Source organism: Vombatus ursinus, unplaced genomic scaffold (genome assembly GCF_900497805.2).
Source record: "Vombatus ursinus unplaced genomic scaffold, bare-nosed wombat genome assembly UNPS02000580.1, whole genome shotgun sequence".
NCBI classification, from domain to species: domain Eukaryota; kingdom Metazoa; phylum Chordata; class Mammalia; order Diprotodontia; family Vombatidae; genus Vombatus; species Vombatus ursinus.
In genome coordinates, this window is record NW_020940358.1 from 5,370,231 (window position 1) to 5,390,073 (window position 19,843).

At 42.6% G+C, this 19,843-nt stretch overlaps 1 protein-coding gene across 1 annotated transcript in view; it reads right to left on the reverse strand.

Annotated features, from left to right (window-relative positions):
* Positions 1-19,843, reverse strand: part of COL20A1 (collagen type XX alpha 1 chain) — a 63,097-nt gene that overhangs the window by 19,723 nt on the left and 23,531 nt on the right. The window contains exons 9-20 of the mRNA XM_027850101.1: positions 19,566-19,743; positions 18,600-18,729; positions 17,691-17,857; positions 17,194-17,317; positions 16,698-16,837; positions 15,261-15,390; positions 14,209-14,351; positions 13,590-13,722; positions 8,750-8,913; positions 8,168-8,297; positions 2,014-2,052; positions 85-223 (exon numbers count right to left, since the gene is read on the reverse strand). Of these exons, the coding sequence (XP_027705902.1) occupies positions 85-223; positions 2,014-2,052; positions 8,168-8,297; positions 8,750-8,913; positions 13,590-13,722; positions 14,209-14,351; positions 15,261-15,390; positions 16,698-16,837; positions 17,194-17,317; positions 17,691-17,857; positions 18,600-18,729; positions 19,566-19,743 (1,617 nt within the window). The remainder of the gene's footprint in view (positions 1-84; positions 224-2,013; positions 2,053-8,167; positions 8,298-8,749; positions 8,914-13,589; positions 13,723-14,208; positions 14,352-15,260; positions 15,391-16,697; positions 16,838-17,193; positions 17,318-17,690; positions 17,858-18,599; positions 18,730-19,565; positions 19,744-19,843) is intronic.

The following is a 19,843-nucleotide window of genomic DNA, read 5'->3' on the forward strand; positions in this document are numbered from 1 at the left end:
GCAGAACCAGGTTTCAAACCCAGGTCCTCTAAGTAATTCCAAATCCAGCCCATTCTCTACTGCATCATCCTGCCTTGATCCTACCTGGCTCGACGCATCAGCTGGACATCCCTGAAAAGTGTATAGGTCCAAGTTCCACTGAAGATAGAGGGCTCCATTGAGACCCCTTTGATGGATGCATATTCCTTTTCCACCAAGCCAAAAGCCTCCATCATGTCAAATCCTGGAACATTCAAAAATGATGAGTAAGAAGGGACAAATAAAGAGAAAGAGAGAGACAGTAAAGGGAGAAAGGAATGGGGAGAGAGATGCAGAGACAAGCAGCAGGGCAGAGAACGACAGTGAGGAGGATGGAAGAGAGAAAAAGAGAGAGGAAAAGAGAGAGAGAGAGAGAGAGAGAGATTGAGAGAGAGACTGAGAATCCCCTTGGTGGCAAAGTTTAAAATTTCCAATTAGCGGATTTATTCTTTGCCTTTAGTTTTTGTGATTATTCTATGACCCAAGTGGTGTTAATATGCATGCTATATGCAGATACAACATAGAGGCCTCCTTGTTCTCTTCTATCTGTCTTCTTGCTTACTTAAAAAACTGCCACTCTCCAAGTGACTGTGTCCTTGCTAAATAATATGCCAACTTAAGGGACAGCTAGATAGCGCAGTAGATAGAGCACTGGCCCTGGAGTCAGGAGGACCTTAGTTCAAATCGGACACTTACCAGCTAGCTATGTGACCCTGGGAAAGTTATTTAATCCCCATTGCCTACAGAATTAAAAAAAATAATACGCCAACTTCAAGGCCCTGTAAAAATGAACCAAGCCCTGTGGAACTGCCTGTTTAGATCTTGGGACCACTCAGCACCTGTTGCCAAGTGCTTGGTCTACCCTGACATCATCACCCAATGCCTTAGGCCCTAAGCATTGAAAGAGCCTATGGCCACTTCAGACAGAGTCATCCTAGCTTCTTTCTCTCCCCATCCAGACAGCCCCAAGAGATAGAATTACCGGCATGAGATTCCCACTGTGGGAAAGACATATTACCCATTCCTCTGCCCTAACAAAAATTTAATAAGCTGGTGTGTGTGTGTGTGTGTGTGTGTGTGTGTGTGTGTTTTAAAAAGAGATCAATAATGAATTTTTTCTTCCTAACATGGCACCAAATACCCTGTCAGAAAGAAGCATCTGCAAACTCTGTAAGGCTTGGAAGGAAAGTAATTTTTACCTCTGCCTGTCCCACCTTATGTTTCATATATCACAGAAATTTCTAATCCATCAAAATTGTGTTTCCATTCCTGGCTCTTTATGTCACTTATTTTCTCACTTTCTAGAGTCCTATCAGGACTTTCAGAGGTTTCTTCCTTCCACCATGAGCCAATCACAGCATCCTGGCTGGTTTTGCTCTGTCTTAGCTGGCTATCAAAGCACTCTGACTCACTCCTCATTTCAGATATTAATTGGTATAAAGCAGACGGTGAAATCTGAATTCATGTTTCTGGCTTATCGGAGCTTCCAGAAGGCAAGGGGTAATAGCCAGTTATCTTGAAGTCTAGAAAAGGAGTAAGTTTGTTTTAAAAGATCCTCTTACTAATACCCTTTCCTCCTACTCCTATTTTCACCATTCTATGGATTCTAGTAGCCATTATACATTTGACATCTTTAGTAAGAGGAAGATTGGATACAAAATTACACGCAGTGTGTGTGTATCTGTGTAAGACATAAAGAGAGACAGACACAAGAAAGAGGAGGAGAGGAGGGAGGGAATGAGAAAGAGAGAGAAAGAGGGAGAGAGAGAAAAAGAGAGAGAGGAGGAAGAGGAGGAGATATTCTATGGAATAGAACACTGGAGAGAGAAGAAGACGAAGACTAAGAAGAAAGAGGAGGAGGAGGAGGAGATAGTGATACTAGGATTGTATTGTGTACAGAGGAACAAGGACAGGAGGGAAAATGAGTCTGAGAGACCAGAGCTTGGTACAACTACCAAGGCACGGTTAGGAACAGTACATAAATAGGTTCCATACCTGGCAGAGAGCCGTTAGCACGGAGAGCTGGGCAAGCCGCTAAGAGACAAACAGAAAAGGTATTTAGGGAAGCAAGTTTAGCCCATCAAGTAACCAAGTACATCAGAATTGTCACTGGAACAGTATTTTGTAACTCATTCCTAGAGTTTAGGAAATACCAACCTCACATCAACTTCATATGTAAATGCAACTTATTACTTTATAGAGGAAGAAACTCAAGATCAGAGAGGTTTAGCAGTTTTCCTTTAGTCACACAGAAAATATTAGAGCCAGAATATATGCCTAGTAGTCCCTTAAAGAGGTGAGGATTCTTTCTGAAATGAAACTCATTCACTATACATAGATTACTCTCAGTTATCCACAAATGGGAGACTGTCTGCAGATTTTTCCTGCTCTACTAACCAGCTGGTCCTAGGCTATTGACCACAGTGCTGATCCGGTCATTGAGAACCCAAGTATATCTGCCCAGAAGAGTGTTCTGCCCTGAGCCTAAAACTAAGTTCTAAAACTAAGGGCAGCTAGGTGGCGCAGTGGATAGAGCACCAGCCCTGGAGTCAGGAGGACCTGCGTTCAAATTTGGCCTCAGACACATAATAGTTCCTAGCTGTGTGACTCTGGGCAAGTCACTTAACCCCAATTGCCTCACCAAAAAAATAAATAAATTCTAAAACTAAATGTCAGTCATTTGGGCATTATTCCTATCCTTGGTCCTCTCCACACAAATGAGAGCTGTCAACTTTTTCAGACTTCATTCAATGAATGAGTTGTATAAGTCCATTCATTCTAGAGCAGCCAAAATCTATTGTTCTGGAAATAGAGAGGGAGCCTCTGGGTGAGATTGCAGAGAGAGAAAAGACTACTGTGGTGAAAATGAAAATCACTTACCTGTTTTCATTCAAAAAAGGCAGAAAACAATAACCAAGCCTGATTAAATCTTCGTCTCAAGATAGGACTAGAGATTACAGAATGACAGAAAGAACCTTAGATTCTATGGTCCGACTCCCTCACTTTAACGATGGGGAGGGATATTGAGGCCAAGGTCACTCAGATATTAAATACCTTCTCTAGACTCCTTTCGCATACTTCCACAATTCCCTCCTTATGTGCATATCCAGTCTCTGCTCAGTCACTTTGAAAGATGGCATGATCACTACCTCATAAGACAGACCGGTTAATTATTGGGCACCTCTGGAATTTAAAAGCCACCCTTGAACCTGCAGTCAATCTCAGTGACATGTATGAATGACCTGGAATCAGTCTTCTCCCTGTTCACATTGTAAGCCTCATCTCTCATTGTGGAAAGCAAGGTCTGTTAAGGCAGTTTCAGGTGGGATAGAATTTTTTTGGAAGGATGAGAGCATATTAACCCCTTAAATCATATCTCATAGCAATATTCTGTTCTGTCTATGTATAAGGCTGCCCCTACCTTTACTATGTTTCTTGGTAAAAATCTAGCATTTAGAATAAAATGAGCAAAAAAGAATTCCTCTGTTCTTCCTAGTCAGACCAAATCTGGCATATTGAGCTCAGTTCTAGGTACTACATTTTAAGAGGATCACTGACAAACTGTAGAGTGTCTGGAAAAGAGCAACTGGAATGGAGAGGGAACTGGATACGACATCTTATAAGAAATGGGTAAGGGAATTAGAAGGATTTAGCCTAAAGAAGAGAAGACTCAGGGGAGACTTGGTCACTGTCTCCAAATATGCAAATGACTGGCAAATATAGAAATGACTGGCAAGTGAAAGAGGGATTAGACTTGATCTGCTTGGCTTCAGAGGGTAGGGTGAAAGTTATAGAGAGGCTCAATCTGAGGAAGAACTTCCTACCAAGCAGAGCTGAGTAACCATGACGTGGGCTATATTATTAAGCAATATGTTTGCCATCTCTCTGAATGTCCACTTGTCAGAGATGTTATAGGCAATCTTTGTACATGATAGGAAGGTGGACTAGATTGACATCTGAGAGCTCTTTCAACTCAGAAATTATAGGAGTATATGAGAAAGGGCAAAAAGGGCCAATCAGTCCTATTGCACGTGATAGCTACTCTTTGCTTTTTAATCCTCCAGACACTGTATTTTGCAGAATTGGGGACCAGGGAAGCTGCAGATGAGAAGTCAAGGGTGATTTGTAGATTCAGTTTCCTTAATCATTTTCACAGTCACCAATATAATCAGCCCTCATGACCTTAAAGGCTCCTCATGAACTGTGGTTACTATATCTGCAGCATCTGGTAATTTGGACACAGCAAACAGCTACCTCTATAGAGTGAGGCTTCTAGCTGCCAGTGTCTGGCTTCTGTAAAATGTTTTTGAACAAAATAAGTGCCCATTGACTAGGAAATGGCTAAAATATCTATAGTTCACGAATGTAATAGAATATTTTTTTACAGTAAGAAGTGGAAACTATAAGAAATTCAGAGAAACATGGGAATAGTTGCATGATCTGATGCAGAGTAATAAAGAGAACCGAGAAAACAATCTATACAATGATAACAATGTAAATAGAAAGATCACTAGAAGGAAGTTGGACTGAATGATCAAAAAATCAATGGAGATACTACAGAACAGATAATAAAATACACCTATTCACTCATCAGGAGAGTGCTAGCACTGAATATTGTACACATAGACAGTTTACAATCACCGTATCATGTTGTTTGCCTAACTCTTGTTTTTTGACATAAGGAGACTCCGGGCAAGTAACTTAACCTCAATTTTCCTTGAAGACAGCTAGATGATTCAGTGATTAGAGAGCCAGGGTCTGGAGTCCGGAAGACCTGAGTTCAAATCCAGCCTCAGGCGCTTACTAGCTGTGTGACCCTGGGCAAGTCACTTAACCTCTTTTTGCTTAATTCAATGGTGAAGGAATAGGCAAACCACTCTAGTATCTTTGCCAAGAAAACCCCATTGGTATGCTATGGTCCAAGGGCCACAAAGAGTCTGTCATGACTGAACTACTGAACAATAACAACAGCGTCAACAGAGTGTGGGAAAGAGTTGAAATAATTGTTATGAAAAGAGAAAAGATATCAATAAAATGCTGTGTTTTGTTTTAAAAGAAAACAGCTTAATATGAGAAAGCCAGGGTAAGGAAATGGAGAGATCAGTTTCCAGGTGACTTAACATTTACAGTGCCACCTTAGTTATCCAGATTGATACATTATTCCTGCCACTATAGTTCAGAATGAAGGGAATGGTGGTCCTTTCATCCCCTGCCCTGGTCATGGTGTTTATATTTTAAAATATTTGTATTGATGGCTTTTGTTTTTATGTCGCTTTTATTTCTAAACATAACCTTTCCCTCACCTTTATCCATCAAGCCATCCCTTGTAACAAAAGTCAAAAAAGATTTTTTTTAAAAAAGCAATTTAGCAAAACTATCTAATATATTACTCCATCTGACAGTATATATAATGTTGCACACATATAGGTCTCTACTTCTGAAAAAACAGAAAAGGAGGTATGCTTTTTTCATCTCCTCTTTGGGACCAAGCTTGGTCAATATAATTACACTGGTCTTTATATCTAAATAGGACTGGCACATTTAAATAGCGCATTTAAAAGCTGGAGTTCATCCAAAATAGATTATCAGATAGAGGTGGGAGATGATCAGACAACACAGAGAGCTGGCTTATGACCTGCCCCAGTAAAGAAGAGAAGCTGGGTTGCTCAGATACAGTGTGACTAGGTGAACCCCTACATACAGTAATATAGACCCTTTTCCCCCAACACTGCCACTGGCTTGGTCTGGGCTCTCAACCGCTTGGTCTTAGACTACACAATAGCCTGCTGGTTGGTCTTCTTGCATGTCTCTCTTCACTCTAGTCTAGCCTCCACTCAGCTATCAAAGTGATGTTTCTAAAGTACAGTCTGATCATGTCACCCCACTATTCAGTAAACTCCAGGGACTCTTTATTACCTCCAGGATCAAATATAAAACCTTCTGTTTGGTTTTTAAAGCCCTTCATAACCTGGTCCCTTTCTACCTAGTATTCTTATGCCTTGCTCTTTTCCAAATACTCTGCAATCCAGTGACGCTGGTCTCCTTTCTGTTCCTCCCACAAGACACTCAATTTCCAAGCCCTGTGCATTTTCACTGACTGTCCTCCATGCCCAGACTGTTCTCCCTTCTTACCTCTGCCTCCTCCTTTCCTGGCTTTCTTCAATTCTCTGCTAACATCTCAGCTTCTGCAAGATTTTCCTAACTCCCCCCACCACATGTTAGTGCCCTTTCTCTGAGATTATCTTCAATTTATCCTGTCTATATTTTATTTGGACATAGCTGTTTACATGTTTTCTCTTCCATTAGATTGTCAGTTTCTTGAGAGAGAGAGAGGACTAAAAACAAAGAAAACTAAAAACTAAAAACAAAAAAAGAGGCCTTTCTTTGTTAGAACAGTGATTGACAAATAACAAGGTGCTTAATGAATGTTTGTTGACCTGAATTAATATGGGGGCACTAGTAAGGGCAGTTAAGGGGCTCAGTGGGTAGAGCACTGGGTCTGGAGTCAGGAAGACCTGAGTTCAAAATCTGGCCTCTGGCCTTCTAGGTGGAAGAAACTGCATGAACAAAAAGGTACAGAGGCAGAAATAAGCAGTTCAAAGGGTAGCCTAATAGATTCCCTTGAATCAAGGTACACCATCTTTTTACTTCCCCTCACCCCCACTATACTACTTCGAGTGTAGTCCACTTCTCCTTGTCCCTTGCTCTTTTCAAAAGATTGGTAAAATGAGCCCATGTCCCTTAGTGACCTTTGCCATCTCTAGGCAGCCCCATCCTCTTTTTCCAAGGCACTGTGTTCTTTGCTACAGTGAGCAGGAATCCACCCTTGAACCTTGTGCTAACCTCAGACACTCCCAGCAGCCTTCGGATCCTCTGGACACCCCCTAATGACAACTTTCTGTACTACAGACTCACCTATGCTCTGCCTCTGGCTCTAACCCTTCTTACCTCTGTCTCCTGGTTTCCTGGCTTTCTTCAATTCTCTGCTAACATCTCAGCTTCTGCAAGATTTTCCTAACTCCCCCCACCCCTTGTTAGTGCCCTTTCTCTGAGACTATCTTCAATTTATCCTGTCTATATTTTATTTGGACATAGCTGTTTACATGTTTTCTCTTCCATTAGATTGTCAGCTTCTTGAGAGAGAGGACTAAAAACATAGAAAACTAAAAACAAAAAAAAGAGGCCTTTCTTTGTTAGAACAGTGATTGACAAATAACAAGGTGCTTAATGAATGTTTGTTGACTTGAATTAATATGGGGCACTTATTAGTGCCCTTATTAGGGCAGTTAAGGGGCTCAGTGGATAGAGCACTGGGTCTGGAGTCGGGAAGACCTGAGTTCAAAATCTGGCCTCTGACATTATAATAGCTGTGTGACCCTGAGTAAGTCACTTAACCCTGTTTGCCTCAGTTTCCTCATCTGTAAAATGAGCTGGAGAAGAAAACGACAAACCCCTCCAGTATCTTTGCCAAGAAAAGCCCATATGTGGTCTTGAAGAATCAGACATGATGGAAACAACTGAACAAAAACAACCATGAGAGCCCTACCTCCTATACACACACCTAATGATTTCTCTCCTCTGTCTTTTTCATAATTGCTAAATTTCCAGCATTCATTCCTTATGGTAAAGCTCTCCTACTTTCTGTCTTAAAAAGAAAACACCCTTGGAAGGAAACACTACTCAGTCCTCCACATCATGAGATTATCAAAGTCTTTCCTCCCTCACTGGAAGGGCTCTGGCAGGATTAGGGCAGTGGGAGCCCAGAAGGAGATAGTAAAAGGACAAGAAATGGTTCAGCAAGAGGAAATAGAGCATGCTAAAGGCAAAATTAAGCCTGGCATAATAGAGAAGGCCCTAGGCTCCAAAGTCAAGAGATCAGGAGGTCTGCCTCCACCACTTACCAGCTCTGTGATCAAAAGAAAGTCATTCAATATTTTAAAGCCTTGATTTTCTCATTTCTAACATGTGGATAATCATTCCTGCCCTGCCCCACTTCACAGGACTGTTGGGAAGATCAGATGAGACCTGACATATGATTAGGCTTGGAAAGAAGTTAAAAGTACTTTTCTAGTTCAATGCCAGGATCGATTACCCCTCATCAGCCACTGATCACTGTGCCTGGAAATAGGGGTAAGGTTAGTGCACTCACCAGTCCTTCCTATGGCAGACACAACATTGCTCTCCCCCAGGTTGTAGACAGCTGAAACCATAACCTTGTACTTGGTCCCAGGGAGCAGGAGAGGAAGTGTCACGTGTTTCTCTGGGCCAGGAATTATGATCTACCGGGAATGGCAGAAGGAATTTTTGTCATCCAAGCAAGGATATGTCTGTCTCCATTCTGTTCATCATTACTAATTGATATATTGCTTTGAAAGTGCTCTCTTTGTTCAGTTATGCATTTTCTCCCTCATATTAAGGACTCCCTAAAGGGACAGCTATGTTTTCTTCCTAAAACTAATCTCTATCCCTTCCATCTCAGGGCAGAACTGTGAATCTTTCTTCAGACTAGTCCCCACCCTCTAAGCTAGGACTGTTTCTCCTTTCACAGACTAGCTCTATCTACTCTCAAAGACAGTATCTCCATTTCTCACCACTTCTCTTCCCCATCCCATACTATTCATCGCCTATCCTAGGACTCCATATAAAGGATAGCCTCTATAAAGTAGAATGAACTGGCAACCTTAATGGCACTTCAGTTGAGTGATTCTTCTCCAATTCAGCCTGGACTTACTGTTTTCTCAGGGCTAGAGCCAGAGGCCAGAGCATAGGTGAGTCTGTAGTGCAGAACGTTGTCATTAGGGGGTGTCCAGAGGATCCGAAGGCTGCTGGGAGTCTCTGAGGTTAGCACAAGGTTCAAGGGTGGATTCCTGCTCACTGTAGCAAAGAACACAGTGCCTTGGAAAAGGAGGATGGGGCTGCCTAGAGATGGCAAAGGTCACTAAGGGACATGGGCTCATTTTACAAATCTTTTGAAAAGAGCAAGGGACAAGGAGATGTGGACTACACTCGAAGTAGTATAGTGGGGGTGAGGGGAGGTAGAAACATGGTGTACCTTGATTCAAGGGAATCTATTAGGCTACCCTTTGAGAACTGCTTATTTCTGCCTCTGTACCTTTTTGTTCATGCAGTTTCTTCCACCTAGAACATTCTTCTCCATGCCTATTACCATCCCACAAACTAAAACTTAATTCGTCACCCCTCCATGAGTCCTTCCCTGATTACTCCAACACATTATGATCACTCCTTCACTTAATCATATATTGTTGTGACATTCTGATTCAATCAAATCGCACAAATATTTAATTAAGCAGTAGTATGTGCAGGGAGGGCATCATGTTAAGCACTTGGGAATTAGACAAAAATAAAATAGTTCCTGCCCGCAAAGATCTTACATTTTATTGGGAGATATAATGAGGGAGCAGATAAAAAATGGTATAGGGCTGAACTTGTTATTTCTTTGCTACATTAACAAACGCCCAGATGATAGCATTCCCTTTTTTTCAGGTCTGCACTTCCTATGCAATTTACATTCTACTTACAGAGTTGCCTAGAGCAGAGAGGTTAATTGTCTTTCCCAGAGTCTCAGCCAGTATGTGTCAGAGGCAGACCTGGAACCCTGGTCTTCCCAATTTGAGGCCAGCTCTGTAATCACTACAGTATGTTGCCTGATTAATATATTCATGATGAATTGAGGGAGAGGGAGGAGAGAGTATTAACAATTATGAGGAGCAAGAAAGGTTTCCTATAGAGATGACACATGAGCTGAGTATTGAAGGTAGCAAAGGATTCCCAGAAATGAAGGTGGAAAAGAAGGGAGTCCATTCCAGGCATGAAGTCAGAGATGGAATTTGAGTTGAGAAAACAGCAGGTGAGGAGGTAAGCTGGTTTAGCTGGAATGCAGAGTGCATGAAGGATTTTTACAAAGGCCTGTATTACCATTATTCATTCATTTTCATTAAGTATTTCCATCTTCCACCTCCTATTTTTCAATGCAAACACCCCTGAGAGGGATCTCACACTTAATCCACACTGTTTGTTGAATGAGTTTATATTCAAGATGTTTGATAGGAAGGGTTGGGCAGTATTAGGCAATAATTCTGCCTAGTTCCAACTCTAGACCTAACCTTGATTCTAACTGTGAAGAGGCAAACAGATGAGTGTGTATTTGATCCCAGAGACAATAGGGAGCCACCAAAGCTTCTTGAGCAGAGTGAGATGGTTGGACTTGTGCTTTAAGAAGATGACTTCAACAGCTAGGTGGAGAATGGATTGGAGAGGGGAGAAACTAGGAATCTGGTTAATTGGTTGTAGTTTTTGGTGCTAGAAGAGGACCAATTGTGTCTGATTGTGGCTGATCAGACCCAGGCTCTACCACAAGTTGGGTACAAATAGTCCATATGAACATTTGAAATGGAGTTGGCTCTAAATTTGCATGTATTGAGCTACTGCAATTTTGCTTTGCTCATAGAGTACAGCACTTTCTTTCTTTGATGAGGGTACAACATGCTGGGTGGTCCCACATTTCCCATATCTCATATTCAATTCCAAAGCTCTTCAGAAAGACTTTGAGGCGTCCTTGTATCTGTGTTCTTATATCTTGTACCTTGCATCTTCTAACTTTCATGTGAGTGTTTGCTTTGTGTGCATTCTCCATAAAACAGTCTTTTAGGCAAACATGCGTTTGGCATTTGAACAATGTGGCCAGCCCATTGGAGTTGCACTCTCTGCAACAGAGTTTGAATGCTTGTCATTTCAGCTTGAGAACAGACCTCAGTGTCTGGCACCTGATTTTGCCAGGTGATCTTCAGAATCTTTCTAAGACAATTCAAATGGAAGCAATTCATTTTCCTGGCATGGCACTGGTATATTGTCCATGAGGTCAGCACAATGGCTCTTTAGACCTTCAGTGTGGTAGGCAGCCTAATACCTCTTCTCTCCCACACTTTTCTTTGGAGCCTCCCAAACGCTGTGCTAGCTCTGGCGACACATGTGTCAACCTTATCATCTATGTGTACATCCTTGGAAAGTATACTGCCAAGGTAAAGGTTACCCACATTATTCAAAATATCTCCATTTGCTGTGACTGATGGTTCCAAATATGCAGTACTGGCTAGTGGAGAACCTCTATTTTCTTGGGGTTAATTGTTAGGTCAAAATTAGCACAAGCAGTAGAGAACCAGTCCATACTCTGGTGCATCTCAGGAATCTAATCTCTAGGAATCTAATTAGGGGAGCTATTATACAAGCGGGAGGTGATGAGGAACTGAATTAGGGTGATGGCCATCTAAGTAAGGAACAGATGATGTGGAGGTAGAATCAACAATATTTGCAATATTTGATTAGATATGGAAAATAAGGGGCAGGAAAGAGTCGAGAACGGCAATAAGATTTTGAAACTGAACGACTGGAAGTATATTACTTTGACTCTTATGTGTCTGTGTTCTGTCCCCTCAACTAGACTCATAGACTCATAGAATGTTAGATCTGGGAGGGACCTTAGAGATAATCACTTTGCAGCTAGGGAAATGGAGGTTCAGAAACAACTTATTTAAAGTCACACATAAAATTAGTGGCAGAGCTAGACTTAGGTGCTAATTCTAGCTCTGTGACAAACTCTCTGTGATTTTTGGTAAGTGACATATTCATATAGACTGCAAGTTCTTGGAAGGGTAGGATTATGTCTTTTCCCTCTCTCTATCCATCTTAGTTCTTAGCCCAGGGCTTTGTATACAGTAGGTGCTTGTCGAATGAATACATAAGCCTGGTCCTTAGAGGATCCCTTGACAGCACAAGAAATTTCATTACAAGACACTAAACTCCCAGCAGTGAATGTAGAAATCTCCAACTATCTCCAACCATCCCAGGGCAGCCTCTGGAGAGACTTTTCTGCCATTATTACCTGCCTGACCCATCCACCTGAGCTTACACCACATGAAGTGTCTTAGCCCCTGTAGTTGATAGGCAATCCTGTGTGTCACAAGCTGGAATCAGGGTTCTGTCTCCCCAGTACCAGCAGTAGCTTCAGGCTCCCAGACATAGGAACTTTCCTGAAAAGCCACTGCAATTTTTCCTCCAGGGACCAAGGAAGAAAGAAGACAGAGGAGGGCAGATTACTAACATGCCACATCCATTCCATGGCCAGTGAAGCCATTAGGCAGAGAACATTAATTAAGAGAATCTATGGGGGGAGAAGGTCTTTAAACATCATCTGCCATTTCCAGTGAATAAAAACCAGTCTTCAGATAAAGTGGTTCCTCTTGTTTTCCTAAGTGCTCTGCGTGAGTAAGCACTTACATGCTTAGAGAAAGCTTCACCTACTGTTCAGGTTAAGTGGAAAATCTGACCATAAACCAGTCATATTCATTAGACAAAGTCCATGTTGTAAATTAAGTGCCCTAGAACAAATTAGCCTTTTGGCCTCCTAAACTGTACAAGATCCCTTTGTAAAACATTGAACTTTAGAGCTGGAAGAGGCCCTAGAGATCATCTAAACCAACCTCCTTATTTCACAGAGGAAGAAACTGAAGCCCAGAGGAGGGAAGGGACTTTCTCAAGGTCAAACAGTGAATAAGTGACAAAACTTTCTGCCAAGATGCAATCAAAGCTTTATTATTTGTGTATAGTATTTCATTAGTGGATAAGCTAGGGTATAATGTTAATCTCAGACTGGCTTTCCCACCACATTTAGAAAATACCAGAACCCTCTTTTCCAAACATCTGCCTGGGTAAGGAATATACTCGATTTGCTATCCAAGTCACTGGGGGTTGAGGCAGGATTGGGGGTAGGAGCAGGAGAGATCGTATAGCCTATCCCAAAGTCCAATAGAAATAATTATTATATTCAAGAGTGTGCTGGAGACAGCTCAGATCAGCTCTGAAAGTCCATTGTTTAATTTTCAGCATGAGCATTTACACCTCGAAAGGCAGCAATCACTATAAATCAGGGTTAAATGTTTAGTTCTATTTATTGTTAATAATGCAGAGTAAGCTTGAAAGTGTGTCAGGAGTACATTTTTTCAGAGAGTTGATTGTTAAATATTTACCCGCATATCTTGGTTCATATTACTATATAATCATCAAAAGAGAGTATGCAATGGAGATTACATTCTCCAAGGTACTGTATTATCCACATCCCTATTCTTTTTTTCACTAGTGTGTATAACAGAGTGTATAACAGAATGCCGACCATCACACCATGATCATGGTATAGCTTAGTATATTCCAGGGTGTGCTGGTAAATGTTTAACAACCAACTCTCTGAAAATACGTATTCAATGATATACTTTTAAGTTTAATCTGCATTATTACCATTTTCTTCATCACTTTCTTAGGTCTGAACAATTAATGAAATAATAAATCAATCCCTGATTTGTAGCCCATTTTGCCCATTTTGGAGGTATAAAGACTTATACTGAAAATTTAACAACTGGCTTTTATGCCCTTAGGAGCTGGCTCCAACAGGACTCTGGTTATATTTTATATACAAGTATGTATATAGACTCTGAGCTGTGGTTCTAGTCTTATTTGGGTAGTCTCTCTCCAATGATCAAAAAGGGGAATTTATCACTTACTTGGAGTATATCTGAGGGATACTGTGTCACTGCGGGCCCCATCTCTGTAATAAGCTAAGATGGAGATCTCATATTCTGCATGCTTCCCTAGACCAGGCAAAGTGGCAGTGCCTAGGTTTCCTGGAACAGAAATCTGTGGTGAGAGAGAAAAAGAGGTAATGAGGGATAGAGAGTACATTCTCTCAGACACTGGGCTTGACTAATTTAGTCTGTGTGTGTCTACAGAGGAGATCTATCCAATTAAGAGATGTTGGATCTGTAGGTTCCTCATTTTTAGGGCTGAATTCCTCCTGTGCAGGGCAGGCAGGCACATATGTTGAGAGAACTTGGTGTATTTGGTGTAGGCCAGGGAAAGATGGTGACTCTACTCTATTGACTCTTTCTCTGGGGAAGGAGCAGCAGTAGTCCAAGCTCAAAGACACTTGCCCAAAGGCTTGGCCTTCAGTGAGGGGTCTGGCCACTTCCAGAGTTGCCTACTTTGTCAATGGGTCCTCCTGTCATGGGATAGGTTTTTTTTTGGAGGTGGGGAAGGAACTCGTGTGTCTCTTTTGTAAGACACATCTTTCAGACTCTGTTCCCATAATGCTCTCCATCTGGACCCCACATCTTATAGTTGCACCTCATAAGCTTTTCCTTCACCCAAGGGCATCCATTTGATCTGATAGACCACCACACCAGAAGCTGCAGCAGCAGCCCATTCCAGTCGGACATCATCCCCTGGCAGTTCGGTTACTTTTAAGTGGCTTGGGGCTGGAACTTTTCCTAAAGGGCAGAAAAAGGAGGGAAACTCTTGACCTTGAGTTTTGCCATTCCAGTGCCCACTACTCTTGCTCCTTCTTTGCTGTTTCCAGCTGCCTGTGAGTAGTTGCAGAGCAGATGGCTGGGGAGCTCAACAGTACCCTGACATCTGGCCCCAACTCATACTACAGCCCTCAAACGACAGCAGTCTGGGAATCTAGGGTCTGGCAAAAATCTTTGTAATTCACTGATTTCATGATCATTATTAGACTCCTGGGATAAGAGGAGCACATGGTGGGCAGAGTTGGAGTCGGTAGAGGGAAAGGAGACAGAAATAGGCTTCTATCTCTATAGGGGTTAAATAGATCTGTGAGACTCCAATTTTTCCATCTACACCCATCATGTCATCATTTTCCTCTGTCTTTCCTTAATTTCAGGAGACTCCATTTAGATTGGGATAAAAACTCAACCTATTTTCCTAGGACTTAACCTTGGTTTCCTAGAATCTTGTCCCACAATCTTAATGTTGTGTTTCTGACTTTCTGCATTTCAATTTAATTCAGTAAATATTTATTAAGCATCTCTGAATCTAGATCCCTGAAATTCTGTGATTCTATCCTCACAGAGGAGGATGTTCTCTCCCCAGGGCAAGCAGAGAATTTGTAATAATAGCTTATATTTATATAGGGGTTTAAGAGTAAGGGTTTATTATCCCCATTTTAAAGACAAGGAAATGGAGACTCAGAGAGATTAAATTACTTACTTGTGATCACACAACTGTTTAATGACAGATAAACCCAGTTCACCTGATTCCAAGGTCAATGTTCTTTTCCATGAGCTATGCTACATATCTATGGGGATGAATCAGGGAGAAATTTTGTCCTTTAGCTTAGAAAGATCTCACTACCTTACCACAGCTTTCTGTTCACTCACGTGTGGTCACTCGTCCAGTGAGTGTGGAGGAATCACCCTCTTTGTAGATCGATGTGACACTCACAATATATGAGGTAGAGGAGGACAGTGGGGCCAGCTTGACAGAAGAGGCATTCCTGGAGACATCTATCTACAAGGCAAAGGTAAGCTCTAGGCTTCCACAGCAGTCTAGGCTATAGACAGTCACTCCCACCCCCAGGGAGGATGGGGCAGCCACTTGAGGAGTATGCAATTTACTTCCCCTCCCAAAGTCAGTCAGGCCATTCCCAGGAGTACAGGGTACTGGATGTATCCCAAGGTTCACACACATCCTTCCTCTAGAAAAGAACTCACAAAATATGGTTTATAATGGATGGGAGTACATCTCCATAACTTTGGAGATGTATTATTCCTCTGTATAAAAAGTCAACAGGACAGAGTCTGTAGTTGTCATAGTATGTTTCTGTTACTCTTTGGGATATTTTTTCTTTTGTAGGTTAACTGAAGCCCTTGTCTATATTTAACTCTTGCAATTATACCTGTATATATGATGACTTGCCCCTTGTCACCTCTCCCAGTGGCTAATAGGAGGCTATAACTAGTTTGTTAGGGTATACATGGAACCATACTGACCAAGATTATGAGTTAGTCAAGCAGGGGTGGTGATTCCTGATTGGTTATGGGCTTGGCATGGATTGTAAAACTCTACAATAGGATTAACAAATAAAGCCAAAAGTTAAATGGAGCCAAGTCATGGCAAAGACAGTCCTAGGAATAGAGCAGAGTAGTTGAAATGGGTGAGTCACATGAAGGCATCTTCCTGAGAAGGTAGTCCACAGGGGCTAAACCCCAGATAGGCTTGAAAGAACCCAGATATTAGATAGCGCTCATAAGCTTAAGAGCTACCTGGACATCTAAGTAGATTTCTTTCATGCACTTTGATCACATGTAACCTCATAGCGATAATTCTGAATTTATTCCATTTTCTTATAAATAAACCCTGGAAATAGCACACAATCTCCTATAAGAGTGTGTCATAGAGGGAAGACAGAAATGAGGGTTAGAGGCTTTGAATGATAAAAAAAAATGATCACAAGAAGAACTGGAAACCAGGGAGCTTAGAACTAGTCAATCACATTTCTAGAGCACAACTACATTTAGGCTAAAAAGTTTCCCAGCTTCTAAGCTTTAGAAGCATGTCCACCCTTCCCTTGCTCTATACTGTTTCCTACTGCTTCCCTTCCATCCCCCTACTCCAAGCTTCTCATTCCACCATCTCAAGGTGACCTAACAAGTTGTCATTCTATGTCACTCACCTAGATTAAAGAAAGCATCACTCATTCCAGAGGAGTAGAGAGCTGAAGAAAGAAATCCAAGGAGGCCTGCGAGTTGTTCTATGGGACCCTCCGGGACTTGCCCTACCATGACTGAGATCATATTCTCCTGCTGGAAGCTCACCTCCCCAGCTTGGCTCCCTTCCAGTGAGACATAGGACACGCGGTACACACGCACCCCCCGCGATGAGGCCTCCCAGTGGACTCGAGCAGAGCTGTGGCTGACCTCAGAGAAGCTCAGGTGTTTGGGGAGATCCAAGGACTCTACAAATTCAACACCATGCGCCTAGTTAGGGACCGTGAGGATTTGGGTTCTTTAACATCTATCTTTGAATGTGCCTTCTAAGTTAACATACTAGGGTTGTGTTAGATTGTGGGGTTAATTTGACCGAGGAGGAGACAAATCTGAAAGGAAATACCTTGTTTTGATCCCTCCCTGCACTCCTGTGAAAGACTCCTTGAGAGCTCTCCTTCGTAAGAGGGTAACGCCCGTCAAGGAGAAGATGAAGGAAGGACGGGTAGCCGTCCGAAGTTTGGAGAAGGAGGGTGGAGTCAAAAGGACGAATAAAAAAGGAGAAACAGAGGATTTGTGAAAGAAGAGTCATCAGGGCGTCACTCACGGGTCTTGACTCGGATGCTCCGGGGCGCACTGACTTCCTCCCCAAAGAGAGCATACACAGCGATGCTGTATTCCGTGCCGGGAGCTAGACCGGTCAGCAGAACTTCAGGATCCCCCACTCTCACCTGGAGCACAAGACCCCAGTATGCTATTGTGGTGGAAGGTTTGATCAAGCGGAGCATGCATCATCCTCACCCCAGGACTCTCCCCTTCCCCATGACCATCTTCCCCATCGTTTGCTACTAACTTGCTGTGCAACCTTGGCAAGTAAGTTTCTCACGCTGGATATCCGTTTCCTGATGCATAAAATGAGGGGGTTAGACTAGTCCCAGCTCTTATAAAAACAAGATTAAGTCTAAACCTCTCCTTCCCACCATCATTCCCAAAATGTGCTCATATAGATTGGGACCACTCTGGAAAAATCGCTGGTTGGGTTTGGCCTCAGGACTCCAGCAACCAATTCAAGTGAGGGTTCCTGGGGAACAAGCTTGCACATACCTCTTTCCCGCTTTCCTCTTTCTCCTCCACTTCCTGCTCTCTAGGGGAAGCTGAAGAAGTGCAGTGAACCAGGTACTGGGTAACTTTATTTGTGGGTTGCCAGGTCAAGTGGATACTACTGTGAGTCACGCTGAAAATGGTCAGTGAGCTTGGTGGAGACAGTGGTACTGTCCAAGGAGAGCACGGTGTCAGAGAGAGGCAGGACAGGTGGGCCCCACATTAAGAAAACTCAAAACGGATATCAATCTTACAAAGGGGATGAATTGGGGTGGAGGGTAGGGAGATGGTGATGAACATTATTTGCATGACAGTAATAACTTAAATTTCAATAGTGTTTTAAGATTTATAAAGCCCTTTCCAAATAATCTCCCTGTGAGGGAAACAATACAAGTAGTATCCCCATTTTAGAAAGGAGGAGGCTGAGGCTGAATCATGTGGCTTATCCATAGCCACATAGAAAGCTACTATTGCACCCAGTATTTGAACCCAAGTTACACTATGCCGTAGCACCTTCTCTATTGTAGGAAGTGAGATCCATCTGCACATTCATGACATCATGCCATGATACCTTCTCTACTGTATGAAGTGAGGTACACCTGTAGAATTGTAGTTTCAAGTGGGGAAACTGAAACTCAGCAAGGTACCATGTCTTGTCCAGGGTCACAGAGCAAGTCAGCAGGATCCCCCCAACCCCTGCTCCCACTCTCCAGTCCTAGACCCTTCCCCCTGGATAACACTTGCTTGTATGACTTCTGGAATAGGTTTAGATCCCCTCATGAGATCTGGCATTATAATAACTCTCCCACAGCCTGGAGAAGAAGCTAAGAGCTTCTAAGTATTCAAAGATCCATGGATCCACTTCATTAAAGTCAAAGGTAAGGCCTAGCCACAGAGCTACTCCTGACCTACATGTAGTCACAATGTCCCGGAGCCCCTCTCCAACACCGTCCTTATAGACAGGAAGCACTGTAACCAAGTACTCTGTGTTGGAGGTCAAATTCTGCAGCTGGGCAGATGAGGTAACCCCCTCCACTGTGACCTGGAAGAGAGACAAGTGAGGACACAGCAACCTTACTCCAGTGCAAACTTACTCCAGTGTTGGAGAGGACCTCTCATATAGCATGGTGTAGTTGAAAAGTACTGGACTGGGGGCCAAGGCACTTGGGTTCCAGCCCTAGCCCATCTAACATCTCTGGGCCCCAACTTAGAAATTTGCTAGATGAACTCCATAAACACTTCTCCAGTTCTACTGCCCTGTGATTTTTTAAAAGTCTATATTGCAAACTTTAATTAATCAGAACTCAAAACTCATGAGAATCCACCTTTTGGGAAGCTAATCTATGCTCAAGATTAGGATTCAGAGGCCAAGATTTATTCTTTTTTTTTTTTTTTGCTTTTTTAGTGAGGCAATCAGGGTTAAGTGACTTGCCCAGGGTCACACAGCTAGTAAGTATCATATGTCTGAGGCTAGATTTGAACTCAGGTCCTCCTGACTCCAAGGACAGAGCTCTATGTACTGCATCACCTAGCTGCCCCTGATTTATTCTATTGATAGGGATATGGGACCAGTCTAGGGCTAGGGTTGGGTCAGTCAAATGAAATCCAAATCTGAGGACTTTAGGACGAGCTCTAGTTATACCAAATGAATATAAGCAAAGAGTGGATGAACTAGGGATACTTATCTAGTTATATGATTATCCTAGTTCCTGTCTCTTTTATCCAGACACCTGCTATCCCACCAATGAGGGGGACAAAAAGAAGGCAAAATGTGAACTTGACCTCTGCCACTAATGAATGGTTCCAACCAAAGGCCAAGATGAATCTTTTGAATTTTTTGCAGGTTTTGATCACCCATGTTCTCCTGGCTCCTCTTACCTCCCTGGGTGTGCCACCTCTGGAGGGATGATACACAATCCTGTACTTCCTGGCAGGCTCCAGAGGAGGGGTCCAGGCCAGGCGGAGCCCTGTGGCTGTCACCTCTGATACAATCAAATTCGTGGGGCTTGGGTGAGGCCGTCTATGAGCCGGGACACCTGCAGGTGAGTGTAGAGGAGGGAAGTAGGTGGGGTAACTCCCTTCAATGTACTCCTTCCTCAGACCCAGAAAAAAAAATAGGTCTCCAAAATGTTTCTCCATTAACAATTCCTTCAGCT